Below are 19424 nucleotides of genomic sequence, written 5' to 3' on the forward strand. Positions count from 1 at the left end.
ATGATTTAGCAATTCGGGGCACCCTGCCCTTCCAGATAAATTTGCTTATTGGTTTTTCTAATTCTGAAAAATAATTAGAATTATTGTTGGGATTTTGATTGGTATTGCATTGAATCTGTAGATCAGTTTAGGTAGGATTGACATCTTAATTATATTTAGTCTTCCAATCCATGAATACGGTATGCCCTTCCATCTATTTAGGTCTTCTGTGATTTCTTTTAGCAGTTTTTTGTAGTTTTCTTTATATAGGTTTTTTGTCTCTTTGGTTAAATTTATTCCTAGGTATTTCATTCTTTTAGTTGCGATTGTAAATGGGATTCGTTTCTTGATTTCCCCCTCAGCTTGTTCATTACTAGTGTATAGAAAAGCTACAGATTTTTGAATGTTGATCTTGTAACCTGCTACTTTGCTGTACTCATTTATTAGCTGTAGTAATTTTGTTGTGGATTTTTCCAGGTTTTCGATGTATAGTATTATATCGTCTGCAAACAGTGATAGTTTTACTTCTTCCTTTCCAATTTTGATGCCTTGTATTTCTTTTTCTTGTCTAATTGCTCTGGCTAGAACTTCCAACACAATGTTGAATAATAGTGGTGATAGTGGACATCCTTGTCTTGTTCCTGATCTTAGGGGGAAAGTTTTCAATTTTTCCCCATTGAGGATGATATTAGCTGTGGGTTTTTCATATATTCCCTCTATCATTTTAAGGAAGTTCCCTTGTATTCCTATCTTTTGAAGTGTTTTCAACAGGAAAGGATGTTGAATCTTGTCAAATGCCTTCTCTGCATCAATTGAGATGATCATGTGATTTTTCTGCTTTGATTTGTTGATGTGGTGTATTACATTAATTGATTTCCTTATGTTGAACCATCCTTGCATACCTGGGATGAATCCTACTTGGTCATGATGTATAATTCTTTTAATGTGTTGTTGAATACGATTTGCTAGAATTTTATTGAGAATTTTTGCATCTGTATTCATTAGAGAGATTGGTCTGTAGTTTTCTTTTTTTGTAATATCTTTGCCTGGTTTTGGTATGAGGGTGATGTTGGCTTCATAGAATGAATTAGGTAGTTTTCCCTCCACTTCGATTTTTTTGAAGAGTTTGAGGAGAGTTGGTACTAATTCTTTCTGGAATGTTTGATAGAATTCACAGGTGAAGCCGTCTGGTCCTGGACTTTTCTTTTTAGGGAGCTTCTGAATGACTAATTCAATCTCTTTACTTGTGATTGGTTTGTTGAGGTCATCTATTTCTTCTTGAGTCAAAGTTGGTTGTTCATGTCTTTCCAGGAACCCGTCCATTTCATCTAAATTGTTGTATTTATTAGCGTAAAGTTGTTCATAGTATCCTGTTATTACCTCCTTTATTTCTGTGAGGTCAGTAGTTATGTTTCCTCTTCCATTTCTGATCTTATTTATTTGCATCCTCTCTCTTCTTCTTTTTGTCAGTCTTGCTAAGGGCCCATCAATCTTATTGATTTTCTCATAGTACCAACTTCTGGTCTTATTGATTTTCTCTATTGTTTTCATGTTTTCAAGTTCACTTATTTCTGCTCTAATCTTTGTTATTTCTTTCCTTTTGCTTGCTTTGGGATTAGTTTGCTGTTCTTTCTCCAGTTCTTCCAAGTGGACAGTTAATTCCTGCATTTTTGCCTTTTCTTCTTTTCTGATAAAGGCATTTAGGGCACTAAATTTCCCTCTTAGCACTTCCTTTGCTGCGTCCCATAAGTTTTGATATGTTGTGTCTTCATTTTCATTCGCCTCTAGGTATTTACTAATTTCTCTTGCAATTTCTTCTTTGACCCACTCGTTTAAGAGTGTATTGTTGAGCCTCCATGTATTTGTGAATTTTCTGGCCCTCCGCCTATTATTGATTTCCAACTTCATTCCTTTATGATCCGAGAAAGTGTTGTGTATGATTTCAATCTTTTTAAATTTGTTAAGACTTACTTTGTGACCCAGCATATGGTCTATCTTTGAGAATGATCCATGAGCACTTGAAAAAAAGGTGTATCCTGCTGTTGTGGGATGTAATGTCCTCTAAATGTCTGTTAAGTCAAGCTCATTTATAGTAATATTCAGATTCTCTATTTCTTTATTGATCCTCTGTCTAGATGTTCTGTCCATTGATGAGAGTGGGGAATTGAAGTCTCCAACTATTATGGTATATGTGTCTATTTCCCTTTTCAGTGTTTGCAGTGTATTCCTCACGTATTTTGGGGCATTCTGGTTCAGTGTGTAAATATTTATGATTGTTATGTCTTCTTGTTTAATTGTTCCTTTTATTAGTATATAGTGTCCTTCTTTGTCTCTTTTAACTGTTTTACATTTGAAGTCTAATTTGTTGGATATTTGTATAGCCACTCCTGCTCTTTTCTGGTTGTTATTTGCATGAAATATCTTTTCCCAACCTTTCCCTTTCAACCTATATTTATCTTTGGGTCTAAGATGTGTTTCCTGTAGACATCATATAGAAGGATCCTGTTTTTTAATCCATTCTGCCAGTCTGTGTCTTTTGATTGGGGAATTCAGTCCATTAACATTTAGAGTTATTACTGTTTGGATAATATTTTCCTCTACCATTTTGCCTTTTGTATTATATATATCATATCTGACTTTCCTTCTTTCTACACTCTTCTCCATGCCTCTCTGTTCTGTCTTTTTGTATCTGACTCTAGTGCTCCCTTTAGTATTTCTTGCAGAGCTGGTCTCTTGGTCACAAATTCTCTCAGTGACTTTTTGTCTGAGAATGTTTTAATTTCTCCCTCATTTTTGAAGAACAATTTTGCTGGATACAGGAGTCTTGGTTGACAGTTTTTCTCTTTTAGTAACTTAAATATATCATCCCACTGTCTTCTAGCTTCCATGGTTTCTGCTGAGAAATCTACACATAGTCTTATTGGGTTTCCCTTGTATGTGATGGATTGCTTATCTCTCGCTGCTTTCAAGATCCTCTCTTTCTCTTTGACCTCTGACATTCTAACTAGTAAGTGTCTTGGAGAACGCCTATTTGGGTCTAATCTCTTTGGGGTGCGCTGCACTTCTTGGATCTGTAATTTTAGGTCTTTCATAAGAGTTGGGAAATTTTCAGTGATCATTTCTTCCATTAGTTTTTCTCCTCCTTTTCCCTTCTCTTCTCCTTCTGGGACACCCACAACACATATATTTGTGTGGTTCACATTGTCCTTGAGTTCCCTGATACCCTGTTCAAATTTTTCCATTCTTTTCCGGATAGTTTCTGTTTCTTTTTGGAATTCAGATGTTCCATCCTCCAAATCACTAATTCTATCTTCTGTCTCTTTAAATCTGTCATTGTAGGTATCCATTGTTTTTTCCATCTTTTCTACTTTATCCTTCACTTCCATAAGCTCTGTGATTTGTTTTTTCAGTTTTTCTATTTCTTCTTTTTGATCAGCCCATGTCTTCTTCATGTCCTCCCTCAATTTATCGATTTCGTTTTTGAAGAGGTTTTCCATTTCTGTTCGTATATTCAGCCTTAGTTGTTTCAGCTCCTGTATCTCATTTGAACTATTGGTTTGTTCCTTTGACTGGGCCATATTTTCAGTTTTCTGAGCGTGATCCGTTATCTTCTGCTGGCATCTGGGCATTTAGTCAGATTTCCCTGGGTGTTGGATCCCACAGGTTGAAAGATTTTTCTGTGAAATCTCTGTGTTCTGTTTTTCTTATCCTGCCCAGTAGGTGGCGCTCGTGGCACACATTTGTCTACGGGTTCCACCAGTGGAAGTTGCTGTGGGTCCTTTAACTCTGGAAAATTCTCGCTGTAGGGGAGGTTCGGCAGCCGAAGCGTCTTGGAAGAGTGCCAGCCGGCCCAGGGTTCCGAACGTGGGGAGGGTCGCCGGCTGCCGCAGCACGGGAGAGCGTCTGGCCGAATTACCTAGTCGGCCCGCGGCGCCAAGCGTGGCGGGAGGGCGCCAGCTGTCGCAGATTGGGAGAGTGCACTGTTCCCAGCCGGACCGGGGAGTCACGTGTTTGGAAGGGACCCCCCGGTCACTGTTCTGCGCAGTCTGGGGATTTCCGACCTAACTCTCTCAGTTGGTCCGGGGGGCCTCGCGTGGTGGGGGCGCCAGCCATCGTGGCCCAAGGGGACCGCCTGTCCAATTCTGCCAGCTGGCCTGGGAAGGAGGAAGGGAGGGACTCCGGCCGCTTGCCGTCCCACCCAGGAAAGCCCGCGCCCCTCGGTGATCTCACCGGAGCTGGTTCTCCCGGACAGTCAGCTGTTCCAGGATGGGGTACGCCGTCCCTTTGATCTCTGTCGTGGCTCCGGGAGCTGCTCTGTATTGTCTCCACTCCCCCAGTAGCTGTTCTGGAGGAGGAAAGGTGAGGGTGGCAAGGCTGTGGACGCTGATGGCGGAGGAGCCGGTGAAGGCAGAAGAGGGGCGGGCCGGCGGACAAAGAGAGAGGGGAGAGGAGGGCGGGCGGGTCGGCTGCTGCAGGGCGTGGGCACCGCGCGGCGGGCCGGCGGACAAAGAGTCAAGACTTCTTTGTCTGTGAAAACTTGAATCTGTCCCTCAGATTTTTGTTTTTTTTTTTGATAAGTGCTTTGTTAGCTTTATTTCTGAAACATTATAAACAAATTATCAAATATCAATCAAGTCAGTAAAAGAAAAGAACTTGAATTTATCTAAAACGGGGAAGCCATCTACGTTCCTCTGGCTTCTTTTTTTAAAAATTTTTTTAATTTTAACATTTGTTCCCCTATTATTTATTTATTTTTTAAAAAAAAATTATTTGTTAATTAAAAAATAAAGAAACAAAACAACATACATAATATCATCACTAAGTTGCATATTCATCATTTCTTAGAACATTTGCATTAATTCAGAAAGAGAAATAAAAAGACAATAGAAAAAGAAATAAAACGAACACAGGAAAGAAAAAAAAAAAGATTATACCTACCATACCCCTTACCCCTTGCTTTCATTGATCACTACATTTCAAACTAAATTTATTTTAGCATTTGTTCCCCCTATTATTTATTTTTATTCCATATGTTCTACTCCTTTGTTGACAAGGTAGATAAAAGGAGCATCAGACACAAGGTTTTCACAATCACACAGTCATATTGTGACAGCTGTATCATTATTCAGTCATCGTCAAGAAACATGGCTACTGGAACACAGCTCTACATTTTCAGACAGTTCCCTCCAGCCTCTCCATTCATCTTGAATAACAAGATAATATCTACTTGATGCATAAGAATAACCTCCAGGATAACCTCTTAACTCTGTTTGGAATCTCTCAGCCATTGACACTTTGTCTCATTTCCCTCTTCCCCCTTTTGGTTGAGAAGGTTTTCTCAATCACTTGATGCTAAGTCTTAGCTCATTCTAGGGTTTTTCTCAATCCCTTGATGCTGAGTCTCTGCTTATTCCAAGATCTCTGTCCCACGTTTCCAGGAAGGTCCACACCCCTGGGAGTCATGTCCCACATAGAGAGGGGTATTTATTTATTTTTAATCCATATGTTTTACTTGTCCATCAATAAGGTAGATAAAAGAAGCATAAGACACAAGGCTCTCACAACCACACCGTCATACTGCGACAGCCATATCACCATACAATTATCTTCAAGAAACATGGCCACCGGAGCACAGCTCCACATTTTCAGGCAGTTTCGTCCATCCTCTCCATTGCGTCTTGACTAACAAGGTGATATCTGTTTAATGCATAAGAATAACCTCCAGGATAACCTCTCAACTCTGTTTGAAATCTCTCAGCCACTTACACTTAATTTTGTCTTATTTCACTCTTCCCTCTTTTGGTTGAGAAGATTTTCTCAATTCCTTGATGCTGAGTTCCAGCTCATTCTAGGATTTCTGTCCCACCTTTCCAGGAAAGTCCACACCCCTGGGAGTCATGTCCCACGTAGAGAGAGGGGAGGGCAGTGAGCTTGCTTGCTGTGTCAGCCGAGAGAGAGGTGCCACATCTGAGCAACGGATGAGTTTCTCTTGTGGGTGACTCTTAGGCCTAATTTTAAGTGTGGAAAATCCTTTGCGGGATTAAGTTTCATATGAACAAACACCAAGATTGGAGGCTCAGTCTATTGCTTTGGCTGTCCCCACTGCCCGTTAAAATATCAAGAATTCTCTACTTGCTCTCCCTCAGTTTTAAAGGACAGTTTAGCAGGGTACAGAATTCTTTGCTGGAAGCCTTTCTCTTTCACGATCTTGAATATATTATACCACTCCCTTCTTACCTCCAGGGTGCTAGTTGAGTAGTCTGAACTCAGTCTTATTTGATTTCCCTTGTATGTAGTAGATTGTTTTTCTCTGGCCGCTTTCAGGATTTTCTTCTCTTCAACATTTGACAGATTGATTTGTATGTGCCTTGGGGAAGGGCTATTTGGATTTATTCTGTTTGGAGTTCTTTGGGCTTTTTTGACTTATATATTTATGTCTTTTATGAAGGTTGGGAAGTTTTTCCCCATTATATCCTCAACCACTCTTCCTGCCCCTTAATTCCTCTCTTCTTCTGGCACACCAGTGATTCTTTTGTTTGTGTGTTGTGCTTTGTCTATCATTTTCCTGAGTTCCCATTCAATTTTTCCATCTTTTTTTGCCATTTGCTGCTCTGAGTCTTTGAAGTCAATTAATATCACTTATTATTTCTTCTGTCTCTTCAGATCTGGTGTTGTGTGCCTATAATATGCTTTTCATTTGGTCAACAGTGTCTTTCATCTCTGTGATTTCTGCTATTTTTCTATTTATTCTTTCAAATTCCTCTTTGTGCTCTTCTACTGTCTTCTTGATCTCCTCTATGTCATTTTGTATCCCACTTACTTTATTTAGTAGAGTTGTATGAACATCTTTGATTAGTTTTTTCATTGTCTGACTCCTCTGGTGTTTTAATTTGGTCATTAGGCAGGGCTTTGTCTGCATTTTGATATGCTTATTGATCTTCTGCTGTCTTTGTGGCATGTAAATATATTGATAGATTTACTTTGGGAGTTGATTTCTTTTAATAGTCTAATACTTTGTATTTGTGGGATGGTTGTAAAGCAGGGAGCCGGGCACGGGTTGGAGCAAAAATTCAGTATGGTGATTTGTTTCAGGGCAGGTATGGACACATGTTGAGGATTGTTCTAGTTTCCTAGCTGCTGGAATGCAATATACCGGAAACAGAATGGGTTTTAAAAAGTGGAATTTAGTAAGTTGCTAGTTTACAGTTCTAAGGCCAAGAAAATGTCCCAGTTAAAACAAGTCTATAGAAATGTCCAATCTGAGGCATCCAGGGAAGGATACCTTGGTTCAAGAAGGCTGATGAACTTCATGGTTTCTTTCTCAAGTGGGAGGGCATATGGCAAACACAGTCAGAGTTTCTCTCTCATCTGGAAAGGCACATCGTGGACATGGTCAGGGTTCCTCTTTCATTTGGAAGGGCACATGGCAAACACAGTGTCATCTGCTAGCTTCTTCTCCTGCCTTTGTGTTTCATGAAGCTTCCCAGGAGGCATTTTCCTTCTTTACCTCCAAAGGTCGCTGTCTGGTGGATTCTGCTTCTCGTGGCTGTGTCATTCTGCTCTCTCTGAATCTCTCATTCTCCAAAATGTTTCTTCTTTTATAGAACTCCAGAAACTTATTAAGACCCACCTAAATGGGTGGAAACGTGTCGTCACCTAATCTAGCTTAATAACCACTCTTGATTAAATAACATCTTCAGGGAGATGATCTGATTACAGTTTCAAATATACAGTATTGAATAGGGATTATTCTGCCTTTGTAAAATGGGATTTAGATTAAAACATGGCTTTTCTAGAGGACATACATCCTTTTAAACCAGCACAGGGATGTTAAACGCTGATTTTTTTTTTTTTACATGGGCAGGCATCAGGAATCGAACCCGGGTCCTCGGGCATGGCAGGGAAGCACTCTTACCTGCTGAGCCACTGTGGCCTGCCCTTTTTTTTTTTTTTTTTTTAATGCTGATGTTTTTGAATGTGAGTGGCCAGGGTGATGTAACTGTGCAGTTGTACTGGTCTGGGGATCATAACCCTGGTGTATTCTGGTCTAAGGCATGGGGCTCTTTGTGCACATATGTAGAGCTGTGGCACCAGGTTAGTGATACTTCATGAATCAGGGGCAGGTGTGACCTGGCTGCACAGGTTGGTGCTTTCTCAAGCTGGAAAGTGAGTCTGAGGTCTGTGTGCATGTGCAATTCTAGGATGCTGTAAAGTGTGGTTCCCAGGGCTGAAATACGTGATTGGGGGCCTGTGTGCATGCATGGGCCTGGGTGTGCTGTAAACGATGCGCTGAGTTCATGGAGGGTGGGGGTGAGGCTGTGCTGCAACACCATGGGTGGGGCGTGGGGTAGCCTAGGTATGGTGGTTATTGCCTACAACCTTTATGCACTGGCAGCAGCCTACAGGGGACAGGGATTATTAGGTAGTTCTAGGGAAGGCTGCAGGAGAGGTGGGTTGGGTTGCACTTGGGCTGGGGGTGTGGGCCAGATACGTGCACAGGGGACTGGTGGGGTGAGGGTGCCAGAAGCTGGGGAATGGGAGCTGGTGACAGGGTTCACATTGTGTGGGGCATGGAGTTAGTTGCTGGTCATGGGGCTGCGCTGGTGAGGGTAGCACCCCTAAAGAACATGGCCTGGCTTACTTCTTTGTCCCATGTTCCCGTCTGTGCCCTCCTGCGGGCTCCTTATCTCCGTGCCAGGCTCCAGCTTTCTGCCTCTTAGTCCCTTGACCTCTGCAACCCAGGCTGCCACATGTAGTGTAAAAGGCTCTCCCAGGTCAACCGTACTCCGAATTGCTGCCTCAGTCGCCCTCCTGCCCCTTCTCTAACTTTTCTGTAGAGCAGGGCTAATCTCAGGCTATTCTAGTCGGCCATCTTCCCGGAATCCCTGTCCTGTTTTTAATGCTTTGTCTTCTGAGTGTTCGTCTTAAAGCAGTTGCTTTATGAATGAATTGTTTTCTTTTATCTCTGAGAATATCACAACTTTTTTTTTTTAGAAGTCTTTTTTTCCTCTTACATAGTCTCTTTTTCTTCCAAATTGCTTTCTGTTTTTTTTTCTTTGATTGTAATATTCTGTATTAGAGGTTTTTGTCAAATTTTTAGTAATCCTTGGCTCTCTGGTCATGATTAAGGGTGGGACCAAAAAGCTTTCAGTGTGGGGTTGAAGCTTTTTGATTTTGAATTTCACTGTTGGGTGACCTGGATGGTCCTTTTTTTTTTCAGAAATTCCTTATGTCATTATATTTAGGTATTTCTTCTTAGTTTGATTACATAGGGCATAGACATCAGTTTTCTGCTTGGAGGGCAAGGGAATGGTTGCTAGCATTTTTGTTTTTTTTTTCAAACTTTTTTATTGTAAAATATAACATATTTACGAAAAAGCAATCCATTTCAAAGTACAATATAAAAAGTAATTATAGAACACATTTCAGGGTTTGGTATGGGTTACTGTTAGTAACTGTAGTCAGGTTTCCCTTCTAGCTGCTCCAAGACACTGGAGACCAAAAGAAGTATCAATACAGTGATACGATAGTCATACTCATTTGTTAAATCCTGTCTTCTCTGTTATAATTCCTCCTTCTCCTTTCATCTTTATCCCAATCTTGAGGGGTATTTGGGCTCTGCCCATTCTAACTTTTTCATATTGGAAAGGGGTGTTGATAATATGGGATAGGTGTAAGGCACTAGTTGATGTTCTTGGAGACACTGGCCCCTCTGGGTTTCAGGACTTGTCTCTCCTAGAAATCTATCTGGAGGTTGTCGGTTTCTCGAAAGTAATCTTAGTGTGTATAAGTTTTTTAGAATCTCAGATCGAGCCCTAGGTGTTCTTTAGGGTTAACCGGAATGATTTTAGTTGGAGTTTGGCAAACAGGGGTGATGGGGTTGCTTCTGTTTTGTGAGTCATGTAGGGGAAGAGGCCTTTACATTGAGAATACATAGTCACTGGGGCTCCATGTTTTATTATGTCAGAGCCCTTCAGTTTTACTGTCTACAGAGCATAAATCTCCATAAATCTCCAGACTTGTCCTGGGTGGAGCAGGGGCAGTGCAGCAGCCTAGAATTGGGGGGTGACTCTTCTCAAGTAGCTTTTACTCAAGTGCTTTATTTTAGTGCTTGCTTTAGATACTTCCAATTCAAAAGCTGCCAATTCTTGTTTTAGGAATTCTAAGGTGAACGTCAGGTTAGTTCTCTATTTCCCCTCCTGCTCTGGTAGCTAGTTGGCTTTCACAATTCTAGCAACTTACTAGTAGTCCATTTGCTTTCACCTTCCAAAATTTTGTTGCCATATCCTTTTTTGTTCTTCCTGACTTTGTTCGCTCACATAATCAAAACAAGCTATTTATTGTAACTCTAGTGGAATTTAAGAAAGAAGCAATCAATCAGAAGTTAGCATTCTGGTATTACTGTTAAAGTTAAAAAATTTTTTAAAAATAATCTTTAAAATGTTACAAGGTATGGAACTCATACAGGGTAATTTAAGTAGAACCAGGCTGAATATAAGGAATTGGCTGCTAATAAAATGCTCTAAGGTGATGCCTCCAACATTTGCAGCAGTAAAAAATGAGTTGTTCACATCAACTCATTGATGCTCATGAAGCTAGTCACAGGACACTGGAACACTGTTCGGTTAACTAGCTGCTAGGAAATCTTCAGCTAGGAAACATGTCTCCATGACTGTTTGCTAGAAAAGAACAGGGCGCCTTCTAAGGAAGGCTAAAGTCTATCCTCCAGACCTTGCTTGAATCCCTCTGTTTGGTAGCTTTTTGCGAACTACAACTTAATGAGATGTTTAGATTTTTTTAGCTTTATAGTGAGGCACACCAGCTTGAGAGATGGAGTAGATGTTGAATGAACCAATTTAGAGTATCTTCCATACATAATCCAAGGGTGGTAAATAGGAATACTCTTTTTTCTTCATTTTCCTCTAGCACTTTAAAATTAATTTATATACATGAGATTACCAGGCATAATTTCATTGTTTTGGGTTGGTCTATTTCCTATTACTAGAGTTTTGTTAAAATGAATCTTTCTTTGTTTGAAAAGATACTTATTGTCTGTTTATCTGCTGCTTACTATTTCAGACAGAATGTTGTTACGGGATGTGAAAGCTCTCACCCTCCACTATGACAAATATACCACCTCCCGTAGGCTGGATCCTATCCCACAGCTGAAATGTGTTGGAGGCACAGCTGGATGTGATTCTTACACACCAAAAGTCATACAGTGTCAGAACAAAGGCTGGGATGGCTATGATGTACAGGTAATGTTTACTACATTGATGACAATGCGAAAGGAATTTTTATTTAATAAGGTATTTATTAGGAAATTATTCAGTAACTTCATACATAGAAAATCTCATATTAATTAAAAGTATATTAATAGAAATCAATCACTCATCCTCTAGAAAACAAAAGAATTGATTATAAAGGCTATAGAATTCATTGTAATTTTGTACCATAACCTTCTTTTAAGACATTGGTACATTTTCAAAACTTTTTATATATTGGGAATAGAGGTAGAGGAGCTAATTATAATTTTCCTGGCATCCTTCAAAGAATACCAACCTATACTTAAGAAATAGAGTTAAGATAATCAGTGTTCATAGATCATAAATACTAAGGGTACATGTGTCCTGACTGTACTTCAAACACTTATTTTTTTTAAATGCAATTTTATTGAGATATACTCACACACCATACAAACCATCTGAAGTATAAAATCACTGGCTCATTGTATCATTGCACAGTTGTGCATACATCCCCATGATCAAATTTAGAAAGTTTTTTTACCCCAGAAAAGAAATAAAGATTAAGAAGAAAATCCAATGATATCCACTATATAAAAAGAAATCTTATAACTCAACAATGAAAAGACAACTCAGTTAAAAAATGGGCAAAAGACATGAATAGACACCAGAGAGAAAATACAGATAGCTAAAAAGCACGTGAAAAGATATTCTGCTTCACTAGCTATTAGGGAAATGCAAATTAAAATCACAATGAGATAGCATCTCACACCTACTAGAATGGTCTCTGGTATTCAGGCAACAGACAACTACAAGTGTTGGAGAGGATGTGGAGAACTTAGAACACTTATTCACTGCTGGTGGGCATGTAAAATAGTACAGCTGCTGTGGAAGACGGTTTGGCGGTTCCTCTGGAAAATAAGTTTAGATTTGCGTTATGATCTGGCAATCCTGCTACCCGGGATATACCCTGAAGATCTGAAAGCAAGGTCGTGAACAGACGTTTGCACTCTTCTGTTCATAGCAGCATTGTTCACAATTGTCAAAAGATGGAAACAACCCAAGTGTCCATCAACAGATGAATGGGTAAACAAAATGTGTTATGTACATACAGTGGAATATTATTAAACAGTAAGAAGGAATGAAGTCCTGAACCATGTGACCACATGAATGAACCTTGAGGACATTATGTTAAGTGAAATAAGTCAGATGCAAAAGGACAAATATTTTATGATCTCAGTGATAGAAACTACTATAAATATGTAAACTAATAGATATAAAATATGGACCATAGATTACCAGGATACAGAATGAGGCTAATGAATGGGGTGCAGTTGCTAAATACATACAGAATAGTTTAACTAGGTGAACTTAAAAGTTTGAAATGGACAGAGGTGACGTTGGCCTGTTATTGTGAGAATAACTAACAGTGTAGAATAGTGTGTGAATGTGGTGGCAAGGGGGAAGTTTAGAGTCATGTATGTCACCAGGAGGAAAATTGGAGGTTAAAACATGGGAATGTATAATCTTAGAGTGGACAATGTCCATGATTAACTGTACAAATACAACAAGTTCTTTCAGAGTAGAACAAATGGTCGACACTATTACAAGAAATTAATAATAGAGAGGTATGTGGGATAAAATGCCCATTGCAAACTATGGGCTATAGTGAACAGTAATATTTTAATACTCATTTAATCAACAGTAACACATGTACCATACCAACACTATGGGTCAGTGATATGGGGGGATAAGGAGTATGGGAGGATTAGGGTTTTCTTTTTTCTCTTATTTCTTTTCTGGAGTAATGAATATGTTTTAAAATTGGTCATGGAATTGTATGCACAACGATATGATGATACTGCGAACCAAAGATTGTATACTCTGGTATTGAAAATTGATCAAGAATAAAGTGAACTCTGAATGAAAAAAGAAAGAAAAACCCAAATCCTCCCATATCTTTTATTCTCCCCCTATTATTGACCCATGTTCTAGTTTGCTAACTGCCAGAATGCAATATACCAGAAATGGAATGGCTTTTAAAAGGGGGAATTTAAGAGTTGCTAGTTTACAGTTCTAAGGCCGAGAAAATGTCCCAATTAAAACAAGTCTATAGAAATGTCCAATATAAGGCATCCATCCAAGGAACGATACCTTGGTTCAAGAAGGCCGATGAATTTCAGGGTTTCTCTCTCAAGTGAGAAGGCACATGGCAAACACAGTCTGGGCTTCTCTCTCGGCTGGAAGGGCACATGGCAAACATGGCGTCATCTGCTAGCTTTCTCTCCTGGCTTCCGGTTTCATGAAGTTCCCTGGGAGGTTAATCTCCAAAGGTCGTTGGCTGGTAGACTCTCTGCTTTGTGGTGTTGTAGCATTCTCTGCTCTCTCTGAATCTCTTTAATTCTCCAAAATGTTTCCTCTTTTATAGGACTCCAGTAAACCAATCAAGACCATCCAAATGGGTGGAGACATGTCATCACCTAATCCAGTTTAACAACCGCTCTTGACTAAATCACATCATCCAGGGAGACGATTCAATCACGGTTTCAAACATACAGTATTGAACAGGGATTATTCTACCTTTATGAAATGGGATTTTGATTAAAACATGGCTTTTTTAGGGGGCATACATCCTTTCAAACCAGCACAACCCATAAAATTGGTGTGGTAAATTTGTAATTGGTAATGAAAGAGTATTGAAATCTTACTGTTAAATATAGTCATAGCTTGCAGTTGTCCACCAGGTCAAAATTCACTGTGTTTTATATATTCCCATGCTTTAATCTTCAGCTTTCCTTCTGGTAACATACATGACTCTAAATTTCTGTCTCCCACCATATTCACTCAGCAGTTAGCACTGCCAAACACTAATTTTAAAATTGTATTGAAACGAAAGGTGGCTTTTTTTTCATTCATTTTTTATGAATGAAAGCATTTCATTGTTCTTTATTTATTGTTTTTTTGAATGACAGTATTTTGTACCTAGAACGTAGCATCTCCTCAAAATTCCAAAAGTTATAAGATGGTTTAGGAATAGAATAGATTTTATTAAATGAATTCAGTTTGAATAACTACATGCCACTCACTAGGCAAGAGACTTGTAATGGTAATTTCCCTTTCTGCTGGAATGACTTCTTGTTTGATGTAACCTTTATGCCTGGTCTATGCAATTCAGAGAAAGATTATGTGTTTTCTGGGTGATGTTTATTTCACAGCATTTTTTTTTTCCAGAATTACTAATTGAAACAAAGAATTTCTAGATTAAAACATAAGTCCTCGGTGCCTGCCCATGAAAAAAACAAAACAAAACAAAAAACAAGTCCTTCTCCTATTTTACTTTAAATTTATATATATATATATATTTTTTTTTTTTTTTTTTCTTTTTTTTTTTGTATGGGCAGGCACCAGGAATCGAACCCAGGTCTCCGGCATGGCAAGTGAGAATTCTGCCACTGAGCCACCATTGTACCCCCCTAAAATTACTTTTATAGTCTTGGTGGAACAGAAGACTATAATGGTGAAGTCATTTATTAAACATTTTAAATTTGTGATATAAAAAAATGAATAAGAGAGTCATAGCCTTCAAGGAATTACCTGCCTGGTAAAGAGAGAAGCATTAAAATTACATGAGGGTGCTGGCCATAGTGGCTCAACAGGCAGAGTTCTTGCCTGCCATGCTGGAGACCCAGGTTCGATAACTGGTGCCTGCCCACGTTAAAAAAAAAAAATTACATGAGCGAGAGTGGGCAATGATGGCTCAGTTGCAGAATTCATACCTGCCATACTGGAGACCCAGGTTTGATTCCTGGAGCCTGCCCATGCCAAAAAATAAATAAATAAAAATTACATGGAAGAAATTTGTGTCAAAAAAGTGTAATAAAGTTATGTCTAATTGGGAAAGTTAGGGGAAATTTAAAGGAGAAGGTGTTTGTGCTGTGTCTTGGAGGGAAGGATAAGATTTTTAGAGGTATGAGGTAGAGAAGGAAATAGTATGAGCAAAGATGTGTAGAGCATTATCAAACATTGGCTTACATTTCATCTTTTAAAAATACAACAGTGTAGCAAATTGAACATTATCCAAATTAAAAACCTTTGTTCTTCAGAGGACACCAGGAAGAATATGAAAAGAAAACCCACAGAATGGGAGGAAAGTTTTGCAAATCATATGGCTCTTAAGAGACTTGTGTCTAGCATATATAAAGAAATATTACAACTCACTAAAAAAGAGATGAATACCTAGTTAAAATATGGGGAAAGAAGATTTAAATTTTTCGTAGCACACTTTCTAAAACTTGTCTGGTCAGTTTATTTCAACAGCATAACTACAGGGAACAAGAATAGGAAATGAGATCTCATTATCTGTACTGGTCAACGAAATACCTAGATATATTCCAGAGTATTTTGGATAGAAAATAAAACGGCATTTGCAAAGTCACCTTGAAGGACTGGGGAAAAAGATGCAATTATTAAAGTTTCCCACCTGGAGTATTCCTGATATTCTCTCAGACATTAGATACTCCCAGTTTAATAAGCCAAGCCCTTGATCTTGAGGCTTGCCCTTACAAAACTTATTTCTGCAGTGGCAAAGCTACGCTTGCATATGATTATGCCTAAGAGAGCCACACGGAGAGCCTCTTGTTGCTCAGATGTGGACTCTCTCTTTAAGCCAGCTTTTCAAATAAACTCACTACCCTCTGCACTAAGTGGGACATGACTCCCATGGTTGTAAGTCTCCCAGGTAATGTGGGACATGACTCCCAGGGTTGGCATCATGTCCCTGGCATCATGGGATTGAGAATGTCTTCTTGACGAAAAAGGGAGAAAGAAATGAAACAAAATAAAGCTTCAATGGCTAAGAGATTTCAAATACCATTAAGAGGTCTTTCTGGAGGTTACTTTTACAAGTAAGCTTTAACCTAGATATTTCAAACTAGCACAGCATGCCATGCCCCAGCCAACAGTATTCCTGATAGTGCCATGGGCACTATCTAAGTCTCTGTAAAAGTTTTTCTTAGTACGTTTATTTTTATGGAGACTTATGACCTCTAGATTGAGATAGGTCCTGAAGCCCAGAGGTATCAGTCTCTCCAAGCATGTCAACCAAAATCATTCTTCTACCTCATAAAGTTAGCACCCCTTTCCAGTACTAAGCAATTAAAATGGTCATTGCTCAGATATCCCTGAAGATAAAAAGATCAAATGGGAGAGAGGAGGTATAATTTAAAATTAAAAAATTAGGATTTAACAAAGGACCTTGTCTACAGACCTATAATATACTTAATTTTAGTTTCTAGTGAATTAGAACAGCCAGAAGGAAATACCTGAAGTTGTTGAACTATAATCCAGTAGCCCTGATTTTTTATAATGATTATTTAACTATATTGTGTGTGTGTGGGGAAAGGTTGTATGGATCATTTCTGGATGTTTTGTTTAGTTCCACTGATCTGTTGACCTATCTCTGTCAATACTATACTGTCTTCGTTAACCTACCTCTGTTGTAAGTCTTAAAAGTGGGTAGACTGCAATACCAGTAGTCAGTAAGAGGGAGGGATAAGAAGTATGGGATGTTTGGGGTTTTCTTTCTTGTTTTTCTTTTCCTGGAGTAATGCAAATGTTCTAAAAATGATTGTGGTGATGAATGCACATTTATGTGATGTTAGTGTGAACCATTGATTATATACTTTGGATGGATCGTATTATGTGACAGTATTTCAGTAAAATTACGTTAGAAAGTATGGGGAATAGATCTGAGTAGATATTTGTCCAAAGAAAATATGCAAGTGGCCAAAAAGCACATGAAAATAATGCTAGTATCATTAGCCATCAGGGAAATGCAAGGCAAAACCAAGTGTAATACCATGTCATACCTAATAGAATGACTACAGTAAAAAATCAGACTTGATATTGTCAGGTATTGATGAGGTTGTAGAGGAATTGGAACCCTCATGCACTTCTAATGGGAATATGAAGTGGTACAGTCACTTTCTTTTTTTTTTTTTAAGTTTATAAAATTTTTATTGATGAAACATAGTAACATACAAACACAAACATTCTTAACATATGAACATTTCATTCTTGGTGTATAATCAATGACTCACAATATCATCACATAGTTGTATATTAATCACCATGATTGTTTCTTACAATATTTGCATCACTCAGGAAAAAGAAATAGAAAGAAAAAACAAAAAACTCATACATACCATATCCCTTACCCCTCCCTCTCATTGACTGCTAGTATTTCCATCTACCCAATGTATTTGAACCTTTGTTCTCCCTATTTTTATTCTATACTCCTTACCACTCCCCTTCATTAATCACTAGTATTTCAGTCTCCTAAATTTAATTTAACATTTGCTCCCCCTATTATATATTTATTTTTAATCCGTATGTTTTACTCATCTGTCCATACTGTAGGTAAAAGCATCAGACACAAGGTTTTCACAATCACACAGTTATATTGCAAATCGTTATTCAGTCATCTTCAAGAAACATGGCTACTGGAACACAGCTCTGCAGTTTCAGAAACTTCCCTCTAGCCTCTCTAATACACTGTAAACTAAAAAGGGGATATCCATATAATGTGTAAGAATAACCTCCAGGATAACCTCTCAACTCTGTTTGAAATCTCTCAGCCACTGACACTTTATTTTGCCTCATTTCTCTCTTCCCTTTTTTGGTTGAGAAGGTTTTCACAATCTCCTGATGTTGAGTCCCAGCTCATTCTAGATTCCTGTCCCACGTTGCCAGAGAGGCTTACACCCCTGGGAGTCATGTCCCACGTAAAGAGGGTGAGGGCAGTGAGTTTGCTTGCTGCTTTGGTTGAGAGAGAGATAGGCCACATCTGAACAATAGAAGAAGTTTTCTGGGAGTGACTCTTAGGCCTAATTTTAAGTAGGCTTAGCCTATCATTTGTGGCGATAAGTTTCATATGAACAAATCCCAACATTGAGGGCTCAGCCTGTTGATTTGGTTGTCCCCACTGCTTGTGAGAATATCAGGAATTCTCCAAATGGGGAAGTTGAATTTTCCCCCTTTCTTTTTTTTTTTGTATTACTTGATTTTATTTTACGCTAGATGGCGGTCACGAAGCCATCCTCCTTAGTAAACCTGACAATTAACTTCACTCAGAATATTTTTAATAATGCCCATTAAAAAAAGCATTCCCCTTACAAACTGTTCTGCAATCCAAATATACAATAGGTTGGAAAATGATGTTTAGAAAACGAAAGTCAGCTTAAAATAAAACCCAAAAGCAACTAGAATAGAACAGGTTTTATAAGGCAAGCATTTTACAGTTTTTTTATTGTGTCGTCAATGTCAGAAACCTGTTCCTTCAGCTGGCTTCATTGCTTGGGATTTAAAGAAATACCTTTTCTTTCTGGCTTCATTTTGCCTTCTGGATCCACCCAATATTCTCTAATGTCAATTCGGATTTTCCCTTTAAAGTCCCGAACACTGACCCATATCTCATTTTTCCAGTTTGAAACATATTATTGTCTTTGCTGCTGCTGCAGCACATGGGAGATGATAGGGCTCTTGAGGTTCCCCTTTCTTGGCATTACCCCAAGGGGACTTTGTAAATACTTCTTTTTTCACTGGTCAAATCACTCTGGAATTTATCAGGGCATCTTAGTGGACAAATCTACAAAATCTCATGCCCTATTCAATGTTCCATGTACTTAAGGTATTCAGTTAACCTGTCTAGATAAGTTATATTAGGAAGTGGTGCAGCCACTTTCACAAATAGCCTGGCAGTTCCTCAAATGGTTAAGCATGGATACCATACGACACAACATTTCTGCTCCTCAGTATATACCCAAGGAAATGAAAACACATCCACACAAAACTTGTATACTAGTGTTCATAGAAGCATTATTCATAGTTTCAAAAATTGGAAAAATCTATGTCCATCAACTGATGAATTGATAAAAAGGATGTGTGCCCACATGCGTACACACACACACACACACACACACACACACACACACACACACACACACAGGAATATTATTCAGTCATGAAAAGGAATGAACTGCTACAAAATGAATAAAACTAAAAAACATTATACTAAATGATTGAAGCCAATCACAAAGGGCCATGCTGTATAATTCCATTTAGAATAGGCAAATCTATAGAGACAGAAAATAAATTAGTGGTTGCCTAGGGGTGGCGGGTTTTAGGGGGTGGGGGAATGGGAAC

At 38.7% G+C, this 19424-nt stretch overlaps 1 protein-coding gene across 2 annotated transcripts in view; it reads left to right on the forward strand.

The window, feature by feature from the left end:
• Window positions 1-19424, forward strand: part of SARAF (store-operated calcium entry associated regulatory factor) — a 69100-nt gene that overhangs the window by 16330 nt on the left and 33346 nt on the right. For both annotated transcript variants that reach the window (XM_077144605.1, XM_077144604.1), the window contains exon 2: window positions 11059-11237. In XM_077144605.1, the coding sequence (XP_077000720.1) occupies window positions 11059-11237 (179 nt within the window). The remainder of the gene's footprint in view (window positions 1-11058; window positions 11238-19424) is intronic.

Source organism: Tamandua tetradactyla, chromosome 26 (assembly GCF_023851605.1).
Source record: "Tamandua tetradactyla isolate mTamTet1 chromosome 26, mTamTet1.pri, whole genome shotgun sequence".
In the NCBI taxonomy this organism is placed as follows: domain Eukaryota; kingdom Metazoa; phylum Chordata; class Mammalia; order Pilosa; family Myrmecophagidae; genus Tamandua; species Tamandua tetradactyla.